Source organism: Podarcis gaigeae (genome assembly GCF_964106915.1).
Source record: "Podarcis gaigeae genome assembly, chromosome: 4".
NCBI classification, from domain to species: domain Eukaryota; kingdom Metazoa; phylum Chordata; class Lepidosauria; order Squamata; family Lacertidae; genus Podarcis; species Podarcis gaigeae.
Window position 1 is genome coordinate 68,760,022 of NC_139677.1, and position 14,225 is coordinate 68,774,246.

The 14,225-nt window shown below is 40.9% G+C and overlaps 1 protein-coding gene across 1 annotated transcript in view; it reads left to right on the forward strand.

The window, feature by feature from the left end:
- Positions 1-14,225, forward strand: part of PROS1 (protein S) — a 39,578-nt gene that overhangs the window by 16,614 nt on the left and 8,739 nt on the right. Inside the window, exons 4-11 of the mRNA XM_083736684.1 lie at positions 1,057-1,143; positions 4,525-4,647; positions 4,787-4,918; positions 5,753-5,878; positions 9,649-9,770; positions 11,232-11,350; positions 11,565-11,754; positions 12,308-12,475. Coding sequence (XP_083592810.1) covers positions 1,057-1,143; positions 4,525-4,647; positions 4,787-4,918; positions 5,753-5,878; positions 9,649-9,770; positions 11,232-11,350; positions 11,565-11,754; positions 12,308-12,475 — 1,067 coding nt within the window. The remainder of the gene's footprint in view (positions 1-1,056; positions 1,144-4,524; positions 4,648-4,786; positions 4,919-5,752; positions 5,879-9,648; positions 9,771-11,231; positions 11,351-11,564; positions 11,755-12,307; positions 12,476-14,225) is intronic.

Sequence of the window (14,225 nt, forward strand, 5' to 3'; positions counted from 1 at the left end):
CATGCTTTTTTAAAAAAGAAAAAATAATAATGGTTTAATCGTATTTAGCACATTTGGTATTTTGTTTTTTGCCAGAATCAGATTGCTATCAGTTGTGAAACCAGGCAGAAATAGTCAGATATGGAGTACCAAAACAATGTTACATAACTTTACCACTAAAGAGCAGTGCTTTCTTCTGGAAAAATAGGTGCCACTACTTGCCATGAAGCTGTCACAGCAAGTGCCACACTTTTTCACAACAACAACAACAAAAAGGTGCTGGTACTGTGTACCCTGGAGTACCCTCTGGAAAAAAAGCACTGCTAAAGAGTATAATATTATTCAAGCTCTAGCAAAATATGCTACCCATCACTAGCTCTTATAGATTTCTAGCACTTGATGGAACTTAGTTTGAACATCTGGGTGGCCTTCATTTTCTTCCAGTCCTATGATCTCTTTTGTAATGAAAAAGAAATGTGCCTCTTCTGATTCTGACAGGACTTCCGTCTGTGCCACAATTTCTAGGTACAGGTCCATGATCTGTAGGCACGGGTCCGAGCACTGTTGATTTTTTGTCCTGCCCCTTTCCCCAGGGAAACCCACTTAGACCCATGCTCACAAATCAGAGACTTGTGCCTAGAAATCGCAGCACAAACAGAAGTGTGGATGAGCCCTGAGCAAAACACAGCAAAATCACATGGTTCTACCATTTCACGTTCAGTCTACAGGTGGAGGGTCAAGTTTTTTATAGTTACCTGTGCACATGAAAAGCCAGCATGGAAGGGAGAAGTCTACTTCAAACTCTTTTTCTTTGTGGGATGCCTTTAAAAAGCAACCTCCCTGCAACTCACCAATAGTCCTCTACAGTCTGAAGCAAGACAATGCCAGAATTCCTTCACTGTGATTTAGCTGAATATGGAACACCGTCCTTAAGAATCTTTAGAATAGTAGATTGTAGTTGTAGTGGTTACTGTCTTTCAATATGCAGCTTGATTTTCCTTGAGAGGGACAGCCCTGAAAAACAGCCCATAAAGATAGTAAATAAATAAACATCTAAAATTGCTTGTGCTTTCACAGACTGCCTGGCTTCATTTCGAACGGAAATTTTCACGAGTCCATTACAGACTTCTGGGATTCCAGCTGACCTGAGGTCCTGTGTGAAAGGTAAGCATTTGTGGTTATGTATGCCATACCTCCTGAGTTGAGAGGTACCTTTATTTTTTCTGTCCCAGCCTTTCTTGTAACTAACACCAGTTGGTCTACCAGAAATACAGATTGCAGATAACACAGTTAATCATGTTGTGTAAACCCAACCCCCCTCTCTGTTTACTCTGCTTCCAGTGCGCTCAGCATTAGTCAGGAACCATATCTATCCTCTATCTATCCTGTCATTTCTTGTGCTTTACTGCCCTTGGATGTGCTTTCCCCAAAACCGTCTTCAATCCAAATTGTGAAAAAGAATGACACAGCTGCGGTTTAAGCCAGTAATGTCTACACAGACTCAGTTTCTCCAGTGCTTTTCCAGCAAGAAGAGAACTTGACCTTTATTCTGAGGCATAGCATAGAACTATGCAAGTGCTTCTGAGGAAGTCTTCAGCCAGATTGGGGTCCTGAAAGGACTGGACTCTCTCATTAATGCTGACACAGAAAAATGTGGGAAATTTAATGAAGATAATTCAGTATGATGCTGTGCTCTTGAGCTGTGTTTCTGCAGCAGAAAATGTCTCCTGGGCCTCCTTCATGTAGTCAGGAAATATCATGGTTTTATCACTGTTTTGGCCCCATCTTAGCTCTCCATGCCCTCTGCAAGAAGTCTTCTTTGACTGGGTATCTAAGAACTTTGACCACAAAGTCCCAGAGTTTATTTTCATCATGGGGTCGAGGAACTGGGCTGTGGTGTGCATGTACAGTCTGAGGCATAGTACTCTGAGAGGGACGACATCTCCCTTAACAGGGCTGCCGCAAATGTTGAGGGCTTCCCCTGTCTTGGCCCTTCCTGAACCCCAATAACAGGTCAATTTCTACAACATGAATTTGATTCTAGGGGTCTGAAAAAGTTGGAGACCATTGCACTAAATTCTTGACTGATTCTAGTGGTCCCTTTCTTTTTATCCTTAAAAGTTCCAACTCCAAACGTTGCAGTTCATTCAGTCTGTTTGATCAGGCGCAAACAGCTTTGATAACCATTGTGGCTGGAAAGGCAATATATAGATTATTTCAAATAAACAAACAAATCCAAAGTATGGTGTAAGACATGAGTAGGAAGCAATCCCTCAGAAGCAGCTTCTCTCCTTTGCTGTAAATGCTCCTTCTCATTGTTCTTATCGCAACATTTTTGAGGTGTTTGGAAAGCGATCCCAAGCGAGGCATACATTCTAATCCTTAAGCATCTGTCTCTGTCTTTTGTCCTTGAGAACAGATAAGGGCAAAAAGGAATCCTTGATCATTATCACACGTGCAGTCAGAGATGGAGTGCGGCTCCCAGACTGCTGTGCTAGCATGCCTGCAGTCACAAATTAAAGTGTGTTCTTATTCATCCCTTGTTTCTCTCTCTCTTCCTTACTCTCATTAGAGGCTCTTGGGGGGTGGCAGGGAAGTGTGAGCAAATTATCTTGCTGAATAGTCTCTAGTGAGGAGCGTCGCTGTACTTGATGTTAATTTTATTCCTCATACGTGCTTGTGCCGTAAAACGGTTGTCACAGATTACCCACTGGAGAAGCTCTGACGATATTACAAGCAGCAACAACAACAAAAATGTTGTAACTGCGACTTCATAACCTGGCAATCCAGTCCCAAAAATTCTGTAGCATCTCAAGCTAATATGACAGGCATTCCCAAGCTCAGCCCTCCAGATGTTTTGGGACTACAATTCCCATCATCCCTGACCACCGGTCCTGTTAGCTGTTTGGGACTACAATTCCCATCATCCCTGACCACTGGTCCTGTTAGCTAGGGATGATGGGAGTTGTAGTCCCAGAACATCTGGAGGGCCGAGTTTGGGGATGCCTGCAATATGAGATGCACCGGGCTTGCAGTAGCAGTGATGTGCCAGGAGTATCGGAGCCCCATGCCCTGCAGCAAGCACTTTGTGTCTCAGCATTGCCACAAGTCTTAGCATTGCCACATAAGAATTTTCGAAGTGGTTGGTTGATGCGCCTGAAATCATAACACTTGATCTCACGGTTCGGTGAATCCCAAGGCTTAGGGACACTATGGTTGCCTCCAGACTGTCACTATTTTTACGGGAGAGATTCAGGTGCATACTAGGTATTTAGTTTTGTGCAATTAAAATGGATTAAAGTGTTCTGTTACCCTGACGCAATAAATCCACTTTAAAAGAAAAGACTTTTGTGGTTAGGAAAGTGCCATGGAAATGCATTGGAAATTACGGGATGGAAAAATTATTAATGGGAGAATGTATTAAAAAATATTAAAACATTTATTGGCAGCAACAGCCTTCTAATATGTTCTCTGTTATGTTTATACGCTTCACAGTTCCTTCCTCCCCCCGCCTCCACTTCCTGGTTTTCTGCTTTCCCCCTTCTCTATTCCACCTGCTCTTTGACAGCAATTTCAAGAAGCTTTTACGGCTGTGTAAGCATAACTATTCGGTTTCTCATTTTAGATCAAAACTGGCTTGGGGGAAATGAGTAAAAACTCAGTGGGTGCTATCCTGGGAACTGTAGCTTCTCAAGGATGCTGGGAACTGTAGCTCTGTGAGGAGGAAATTCCAATTCGGGATTCTTTGGGGGAAATCACATGATTTAAAAGTACAGTACATTGGTTAAATGTTTAATGTATATCTGCCCATTCTGTTCTAGCACACACACTGATGCTGAATGAAGTTCTCAAATTCATTGTTCTGCAATCTGGTGTCTTAACCTTTGTTTGTTCTTGTATTCTTTCATATACTGGTCACAAAGGAAGAAAGGCCTACTATTTGTATTGTGTTGTATTTTTAATTTTTCAAAAAAAAAAAAAATCAGCTGCCTTTCAACCTGAAGGTTCCCAGGGCAGCACACATTTAGTAAAACATATACATTGATACAATGCTCTTAACATTAACAATATATTATTTTTATTTATTAGCTTTATATTCTGCCTTTCCTCTCAAAGGAGGAAGGATCGGAAGAAACAAAACTAACAAAATTAGATCCAGCAGGAGATTATGTTTTATATCAACTGTTTCTATAGGGCTGGAGGGAAAAAAAGGTCTCTGGATCTAATTCCTAAAGGCTGCATATGTAAGGGGCAACCATAACTCTTGAGGAATTTCCACTCACTTCATCAGAAATAGGAAGCTTACTATTGTTCAGACCGGTGAAAGAAGTTGGAAATAAAACCTATGTCAAACGGGCATCCATTAGCTGTGCCCAAAGACCCCGCAAGGAATAAAATACATTTTTCAGGGCTGAATTGGCTTTGTCAATTATTGTTCTTGTAGATAAGTTTTTCCATTCTTAGAGAAAAGATGAACTATCAAGATTAAGAAAAGGTGGATCATAAGACTGACACTTTTTCTGCTTTGTCTACCTGCCTTTGCAGTAATATCAGACCAGTGTATTCCACTGCCATGCAATGAAGAAGGTTATAAGGAATGCAGAGATGGGCAAGCCAAGTTCACCTGTGTCTGTAAACCTGGATGGCAAGGAGAGAAATGTGAAGAGGGTACGTAATCGTAGGTTTTTTCTCTCTCCCTACGGTGGAAAATAGAGCTGGCTCACTTTTAAATATATCTTTCCATATCAAACCAGCACTATTGATGCAAGCAATTTCTTAGTAAAGGTTTTGTTTTGTTTCCCCCTAGATATCAATGAATGTGAAGACCTAACAAACAGAAATGGAGGGTGTAGTCAAACTTGTATTAATTTTCCTGGAAGCTACCGTTGTTATTGTGAAGATGGTTATTATATACATCCAAATAAACTGGACTGTGAGGGTAAGGAAGAAGCTCAACATAGAAATGTCAGCAACACATAAAACAAAAAGACAGTCTTATTATGTAACAGGATTTATACCTATTGATTTCAGTGCTAAGGTCCATACGGGCAAGTTTCAACATGTTTGTCTTATATCTTAAATGGAACTGTGTGTATTAGCAACCTTCGCCACAGGAGTAGCAAAGCCTTAGAGTTTTGGCACACACCAGTAAATCCACTAATGCCTGGTGTGACCCATGTGTTCACAATTTGCCATCTGTCTAGCTTGCTGCTTAACCATCCACCCCGTGCAGGGCCCTGGATTGCAATCGTACTGCTTAATTAAAAGGAAATGGGGGAGCATGTACTTCCAATATCAAAAATAGCTGCTTAGCCTGATCACATGGAACCTTGCCCCATGAGTAAGCACATGCAAGGAAAATATAGTGCCCTGTGAGAAAATATGAAAAATAATATAATTATCTCTGGAAAACTGCCCATTCTTATGGCTATCAACTTTTTTGAAATGTCTAGATTCTGTGAGTTTATGGTTTATGCCAGTGATGGCCAAACTTGGCCCTCCAGCTGTTTTGAGACTACAATTCCCACCATCCCTGACCACTGGTCCTGTTAGCTGGGGATGATGGGCATTGTAGTCCCAAAACAGCTGGAGGGCCAAGTTTGGCCATGATTGGTTTATGCTGTTCACATTTTGCATATTTCACCATTTCCTATTGTCTCTTTAGATCCCTTCTACCCTTGGGGCAAGTGGCAAGAAACAATAGCCAATAGCAGCAGAAATCAATCCATTCCGGTTTTTGTGGGAAATTTATAATAGCATTTTGCATTTACAGACATGAATGAATGCATGTTGGACCCAAAGATTTGTGGGACAGCACAGTGCAAGAATACTCCTGGGAAGTACGAGTGTGAATGTCCGGCAGGTTATGCCTATAACTCAACTACAAAGAAGTGTGAAGGTAGAACTTTTGTTTTTAAATGATGTTTTAGCTTACCTTTTTCGACATATTCATCATTATTTTCTGCAGATTTTCCACATTCTATTTCGTTTGTTTGTGTGTGGTTTGTTTTATAGATTTCATGGTTTTTTTGGTAATGCATAGGCAGTTTAGATTACTTTTCACACAGATTGCAAATGTCACAATATTGTGACGATGCCACCCAAATTAGCCCTCTTGAGTTTCTACCATCTTGTTTCTAAAACATAAAGTAAGCTGAAAGAAGGGAATCTTCTTTAAAGAAAACACCATATCCATCAATATATACAACATACGCCCACCCAGCAGTGAAGAAGTCAAATAAATATGCAGAATACAGAAAAAATATCTGTATGTACCATCTACATGTGAAGTAGTGAGCCCTATACTATTGCCTTCCTTTCTCCAGGGCTAACCCTACCATTCAGCAGAGTGATGCAGAGGCCAGAGGGGCAGAAAGTAGCAGTAAGATGTAGGACAGAGCTGTGTGTCCTAGCCACCCTAGGTTCCATCAGCTGAAGGGGTTGGGAATAAAACAATAAAAACAGTTTAAAGCAGCAACACTGGCCTGCTCTGCACCCCCTAAACTACCCTACTATTCAAAATTGCAGTGTCTTATGGTTGGTGCTGAAGTAAGATTCACCTTCCAGTCCAGTTAGCTTCTGTCCCTATGTAATCTTTTACCATGTGGTTAGTGATGTCTGTTTCCACTGTTGAGTTATTTGCATCTCATCCTTCCGTAGGGAGGCTCAAGCCATATTTTTTGCTTCCTAATAGCTCTGGTGTCAATTAGGTTCCGTTGCTCCTACGTTTTCAGTACCAAAGGTTTTAAAGAACCTTTATGCTATTTTTTTTACATTATTTTAAATCACCTAAAAAACTTATCTTGAAAGGCTACGTAGAAATGCCAGAAAGAAACAAGCAAACTTGAAATCAGTGGGACATGCTTCTGAGTAGACATATTGAGGATTGAACTATAAGAGCACCATCTGAGCTTCAAAGCTGAGTAGGAGTTTGGATGTGCCTATTCTGTATCCAGACCCAAGATCAGTAGCCATCACACCACACGGATTGCCATGCAAACTTCCTTCCAAAGTTCTCGGAACATTTTACTAATTTGGTTTGGTGAAAGCAGTTACATACTTCATGTGGCAGATGTGACCTGGAGTATGCTGCAATGGCCACTCAGAGACGAGATATTTCCAGTTGTGGCACCCTGCTGAATGCTTAAAGCTGTGTCCCACAGGCTACACCTGCCTCTTCCCCCTACAGCTCCTTTGTGGTACCATCATGTCAAAGGGCTTTCTGTGACATCCCAAAATTTTGTCAACTTTTATTTTTTTAAAAAGACTCTTTTGTACTGTCCACTCCTGTCCACTCCTGCTAGGTCCGCTGCTATGATTCTGTGATGTCAAAAGGAACTCCACATTTTCCCATTTATAAAATACCAATTGGCCACACCCATTTTGACTGCCCCCTATAACACCCCCGCATGTTGCTGATGGGTGATTGCCATACTTGGCTTGAAAAGGCTTAACCACCCACTTTTAAAGCTATTGGTACGACATCCGCACATTGTAAAGTTCTACTGCAGAAAGACTGGTGTAATGCTCATGTATTCACAGAACTGGCACCTGCTGTGTAAAGGGTAAAACCACCCTTAGTCAATGAATTTATTATCTAAGTAAATGAGATCTTCCTAGTTAATTTCTAAGTATCTTCCATTCTATCAGTTAAACTATATTTTACCATGTTTATGTGACCCAAAATGAGGCAGAAATATTGCAAAAAGCAATATTTTTCTGCAGCTGTGGAAGGGTTATAGCTACTTTGCAGTTTAGAATACACTGGAAATTTTTAGCTTTCCAAATCAGACAATGCACATAAATGCTTAGGCTGCTGCAAAACCAAGCTCTGCAACTTAAATTTTATACATCTCAGGGCATGATAAGTCTTTATCATGCAAGCGTGATATTTTAGGAACAGGATTTGCAAGATTTCCTGGGCTTGATCCCAGTGGGATCTTCTCAGGCAGTGGGAGTCTTGTTTACTCTCAGAGAAGGCAAGTTACTAATGCTGTCTTTCACACAGCCTTGCACTTCTAAATTATTTATTGTGCTTAGTCAACAAAGCAGAGAACGTAGTCAGCTTCGCTCAGTCAGGACAAAATGTGTTTTGCCCTGGTCAGCCCACATTTCTTTTCTGAATGAATGCTTCCCAAGCCCCTTGGGCTTTGCAATTTGGCACGCACACTCATCTCCCACTGCAATTGTACCAAGCTGATTTTTGCTTCACAAAGGTAGCATGTATCTATGCGGTGCATAGTGTTTGAGCATATAATAGGGACCATTTTGAGATGCTACATTTTTTAAAAATAGCAGTATATCATATCATGGTTAAGGCACCTTGGTCTGAGCTTGCTCACACAATTTACACTCTGATTATTATTGTTGTTGTTATTTTTTAGCTTTGCAGCTCATTTCTGTGAATATTTTTCTCCAACAGTTAGTCATGGTTATGCAGTTCACAGCCACTATAGACATTTTCTAGGCGATTACATTGTCTCCCGAGACAGACGGATGCCAACAAGAACATATTTGTATGAGTGGAGTGTGGTTGGTTGGGGAAACTGCTTTGGAGTTGCTGTGATTGAGAAAGACAGCCACATAAACTGGAAGCCTAGAGCTAGAAGCAATAGTGGCTGTTTCCCATTAAGGGTGGTAGGACAGAAGGCAAGGTGGCCAAAGCTAGGTGGAGCCAGAACCAAGGATCAGCAGAGCCAACTAATTCTGCTTTTATTCCTCATCCTCCTCCCTGCTGATTCTTACAAGGGCAAAACCACGACTAGAAGAAGGAAGCAGACAGTCAGTGCCAACTCCCTGCAATAAGAAGGCAGGCAGGTGATGGCTGGCTGAGGGCAGACGGAGGCTGGTGGGGGAGTGCTTCATTCATCTTAATGGACCGCTTCCACTAGTTGAAAGGGACTCTAGAAGTCATTGAAGTCCAAGCCTTTGCTCAGTGCAGGATTTTCAATGCAGGATGCAACTGCAGCATCCCTGACAGATTGAACTCAGCCTCTGCTGAAGTACCTCCAGCAAAGGACCACCCGAGGCAGCTTGTTCCACTGTCAGGCAGCTCTTACCATTAGGAAGTTTCTCCTGATGCTTAGCCGAAATCTGCTTCCTTGCAATTTCCACCCATTCATTCTCATTCTGCCATCTACAGGGACAAGTCTTCTGCATGTTCTGCATGGCAGCCCTTTGGGTGTTTGAAGACACTCTCATGTCTCTTCTTAACCTTCTCTTTTTTTAGCTAAACATGGACTTAGGGAGTTAGATTTGCCTATCATCCTTTGCACATAATGTGAAATTTCATGCATGCTGCACCTTAAGATGCATGAAAATATCACAAAGTTTGATGAAGTTGGTGGAGGTAGTCTAGGATTACAAAACTGGAGTGTGGGTGAAGTATCTGCTAAGCCACAATACCTAACCGGTGGGCTGCATTTGGGTTTCTTGTCCACAGACCATTCAGTTTTACAGGAGGTGAATGCCAAATTCATTTTGGGAAAAAGGCACGGGAACCATGGAGCCATTACCTGGAACTTGCATGCCATGTAATTTAACAGTGGATGTGTTGAGCAATCCCAACACTGCCTGAGCTTCATGCCACTTAAATGTCAGTTTGCTTCCCAGGAGGTTGGGCTCGTGATAAGTGCTAATGTCAAACTGCCTTTTCCCATTTCACTGCAGATGTGGACGAATGTGCTGAAAATGCCTGTTCCCAAATGTGTGTCAATACTCCTGGAAGCTACACCTGCTATTGTGATGGCAAGAAGGGCTTCAAGCTTTCTAAGGACATGAAAACCTGTGAGGTGAAGTATCCCCTCCTTACTTTTCTTGGAAAGTAATATTTATCCCCAATGAGGCTGAGAAAAACCACACGTGCACCAGCCACTTGTCCAAAATGGTCCAGAATATGGTAGGGGAATGTAAACTGGGTCCACATAAAGCTGGTCCTCGCTCCCTATCTCAGTTGCTTCAAGCTTGTTTCCAGACCCAATTCAAAGGGCTGGTTTTGACCTATAAAACCCTGTATGGCTTGGAACCCCAATACCTAAAGGAACATTTCATCTCATACATCCCTGCCTGTGCCCTGAGGTCATTGATGGAGACCCTTCATTGAGGGTATCCATAAAATTAAATTTGCAGGGGTTTTCTAGCACATCAGAAACTTCTAAACCCTGTTTGACCGGAGACAGTGAAAGGGGAAAACAATTAAGAATGGCATGTCCATATCATAACACTTTCAATAGTCCTGCAAATGATTGTCTCTTTCTCTGTTCTCCAAAATAAAAAAATTCCTTCTAGTAGCACCTTAGAGACCAACTAAGTTTGTTATTGGTATGAGATTTTGTGTGCTTGCACACTTCTTCAGATAGTTCTCCAAAGGAAGTGTTTAATAATAGGTTCAAAGCCTGTGTTTGTACTATCCATCACTAGTATAGTTGTTTTATAACGTTAACATGTGGCTCCGCTTTTTCAAAAATAATTTAATTCTCTCGCAGCAAGCTAAAAATTCGTAAGAGGTGTAGTAAGTGGGCAAAGCAGTTTAACATGCACACTTCTTGCTGAGGAAACCATGAGGCTGTGCATGATTTCAATGAAAACATTCCTCTATGAATAGCTTCCTTTATACTTCTTTGGCAAGGCTGGGCATGTTGAAATGTATTCAGACAGCTACCACTTAAAACAAGCTTTGACGCAGTTCAATGTAGTGGGGCTTAAATAGTTCACAGATCAAAGGTTGCTATTGTGCTTGAACGTACTTAAGAGAACCTAGTGAGTGGTAGTTAACTGTGATTTAATGATTAGGCAACCTGGAGTGTGATTCCATTCCCTGAAGATAATGGAACTGGCAAGCAGGCCATTTATCTTCCGAGTAAATATTGCCCTAGAAAATTTCAGCTTCATAGGTTTATTTTTTAATACTAGGCAGAATAAACAGAAGTCTTTGTTAATCTGGGCAGGATTATTAACAATATTCCCTTTAGTGGGTGGAAACTGTTTCCAAATCTAATGTGTGGGAAATTCAGTACCAGGAACCAGTTAAATTAAATATCATTCCAGTATAATCAATATTATTGCTTATGTGTAAAACCTCCTCACTGCATGGTGACTGCAAGAGCCAACGTACATGGAGATAGTTGGGGAGGAGGTAGTTGCTTGAATTCATCCTATTGATTTGGAATAAATTACAAAAACTGGCTCAGAACAGAAATGTGGACTCACTTGATCAAACCATAATGTAACATTTCATTTTCTGTTATGTCTAGGTTGTGCAGAATTGTCTCGCCCTGAATCTTGAAAAGTATTATGAATTGCTTTATCTGGCAGAGCAATTTTCAGGGATCCCTGTTTTGTATTTAAGGTTCAGATTGCCAGAAGTTACAAGGTAAGTGTATATCAGTATGAATGCACATTTAAGTAGATAGCAGTATGAATGCACATTTAGTCCTATTATTATCAGTTTCTATTGAATAGTAGCGTGCAGCTCTCTTATCAGTACCATTTATTAATTGTATTGTCATTCTGTTACAAAGTTCTTAAAGTACAGATCCAGTTCCTTTATCAGTCATATTTCATTCTCCCCCTTCCTAACAACCCAGATTTTCTGCAGAATTTGACTTCCGGACTTACGATAATGAGGGTGTGATACTGTATGCCGAATCCCACGACAACACAGAATGGTTTTTGCTTGCACTGCGTGATGGAAAGATTGAAATTCAATTCAAGAATGAACTGGCAGCCAAAGTAACAAGTGGTGGCAAAGCCATTAACGATGGTTTGTGGCACATGGTAAGCCACCTCCCCCATTAGTTAGGAAACTGAACATTTTATGGCTTATAAAAGAAGAAGCCACTTTTAAAGCCCCTCGATGAATATGCAATACTAGCTTCAGATTGTCATTTTCAGAAAATACTTTCATATCCTCAAAATACTTCCTTGTCTTCATAATAAAAGAACCCTCCGTTGGAGCTCTGAGTCTAAGATTCGATACAGTTCCTATTCTTCATTCAGACAAGAGGAGCTCATACTGGCATTTTCTAAAGAATGGCAGGAAAAACTGGAAAATTCACTTCTAGCAGATCCTATCCTTTGTGAGCACATGCACTTGTGTGGATATTGTTTCATGCTCCCAACACTTCTGTATATGGATGTATGCACATACTATCAGTGTGCACATACCCTGGGTGCTGGACACAGGTTTTTTTTCATCTTTTTAACCAAACTGAGCTCCTTTTCCCTTGTGCCAGTCAAAGCAGAATGCTTTTTGAATACAGATCCCCTTTGTTGGTTTGGGACGACTTCTCTCAACATTCACAAGTATATCTGTTTCTTTTACCTTTAGATCTCCGTGGAAGAACTAGAGCACAGCATCAGTGTAAAAATAGCAAAAGAAGCAGTTATGAGCATCAATAGCCCAAGAAATCTTTTTAAGCCCTCCAATGGCTTTCTGGAGACAAAGGTGTATATTGCAGGACTACCTCGCAAAGTGGACAACACTCTCATTAAACCGGTAATTGTTTTCAGTGCTAATGTCACACATCAGGTGTTGCGTTATCTCCTTTATTGTAATTAGAGTTAATGCATTCCCCCTCCCCTTTTAAAAACATCACCATGGACAATATTTCCTGAGATCTTTTACGAAACTTTGTACCACTGCATTTGAGTGGCCAGTGAGAGATTATCCTTCCAGGTAGATTTGTGAATTTCATTATTTAGTTTTATTCTTAGAACACACATCCACTTTGTAGATTAATCTACACGTCTGGCTTTCCTCGTTCCAGGTAATTCCAGACCCCAGATAAAAAGAAAAGAAAAAAGGAAACACATTAGTTTGAAAGGCATTCAAGTCGGGGAGAACAGAAACAAATATTCAAGGATGCATGCAACCAATTGTATCTACTGCTGCAGATTCAAATAACTTCAGTAAAAAGGGAAGCCATCCTGGAATGGAGGAAAAAGTGGTTCAGCTCATTGAGGGTTGTAATGGAGAAGACTAGAATAGGGCTTGGAAACACCAGATTTGCAACAGGCCCATTTGTGCTAGCAGTCTTGTGCTAGATTTATTCCTTTAGAAGATTTGTATCCTGCCATTTGGCCACATTATAGCAGTTTAATATATATATATATATGTATCATAATAAATATATACTCCCTCAAGAAAAATGAAACAAAGTGCAGGTTACCAGAGCAACAGTAAACTAATTGTAGCAGCAGGATGCAACTTAGAAACATCCAAAAATCCAGTTAAATTCAAGTGCTTTGACTTAAAGATTGAAAGAGAAGGAGCTTGCTGAGTTTTCCAAGGAAGGACATTCCGTAGTAGTAGTAGTAGTAGTAGTAATTTTAGTATTTATACTCTGCCCATCTGGCTGGGTTTTCCCCAGCCATTCCATATCCTTGAAACCACTCCTGCAAAGGCCAGGAAACAAGGGGCAGATAAAAGAAGCAGCTTTAAGTTTCAAGCATCATAGAATTGTAGAGGGTTATCTAGTCCAAGCACTCACAATGCAGGAATCCTGCCCTGGGTGGGCTCAACCCCTTACCTTCTGGTTAACAGCCAGATGCACTGACCTCCTGGACTCTTGCGGCAACAGTGGTAAAAAGGAAAGGAATTTAAAGGGTTCTTAGACTCCTGTGCAGCATTTGCATACAAGCAAACTGTGGCTGCAATGGAAGTTTTCCTTGCAAGTGTGAACACTGGCCCTATCTAGCTTGATGGGCATATAATTAAAGTTTCTTTTTGAGAACCAGTCAGACCACAGAAAGCTGTCTCCATACTGCAAGCTCTTATTTTACGAGAGTTACATGGAAATTGGCTTGTCCAAAAATTAGAATTCAGGTCCTTTTGTTCATTGCTCTTGTATAGCTTGCTGTCCAGTTGACAAAAAATAAAAATAAAATCCACCTCTCTGAAGAAAGAGCAGAAAGCAAAATTGAGCTGCACCACACAGGGCACTGACAGTTCTTTAGCTAGATAAAACCTCACTGTGAGCTAAAAAAAAACTTTTGTATCTTACTTCAGAGATGGACAAAAAACTCTTGATCCCAAGCAGATTTTTCTTTCTTTCTTTCCTGAACTATGATGGGGGTGGAAGCAGACCTTCCTTGAATACCACTGCACATGCTCATTGCAATTGCTGTGTCAGGGTGACTATGCATTTTCAGAATAAGAGAAAAAGAACCGTGAATCTATCTTGTCTCGCCTATAATTCTTTTCTTCTGCTGACGTGCAAACCTTGTGACATTTATCAATTCTTGTA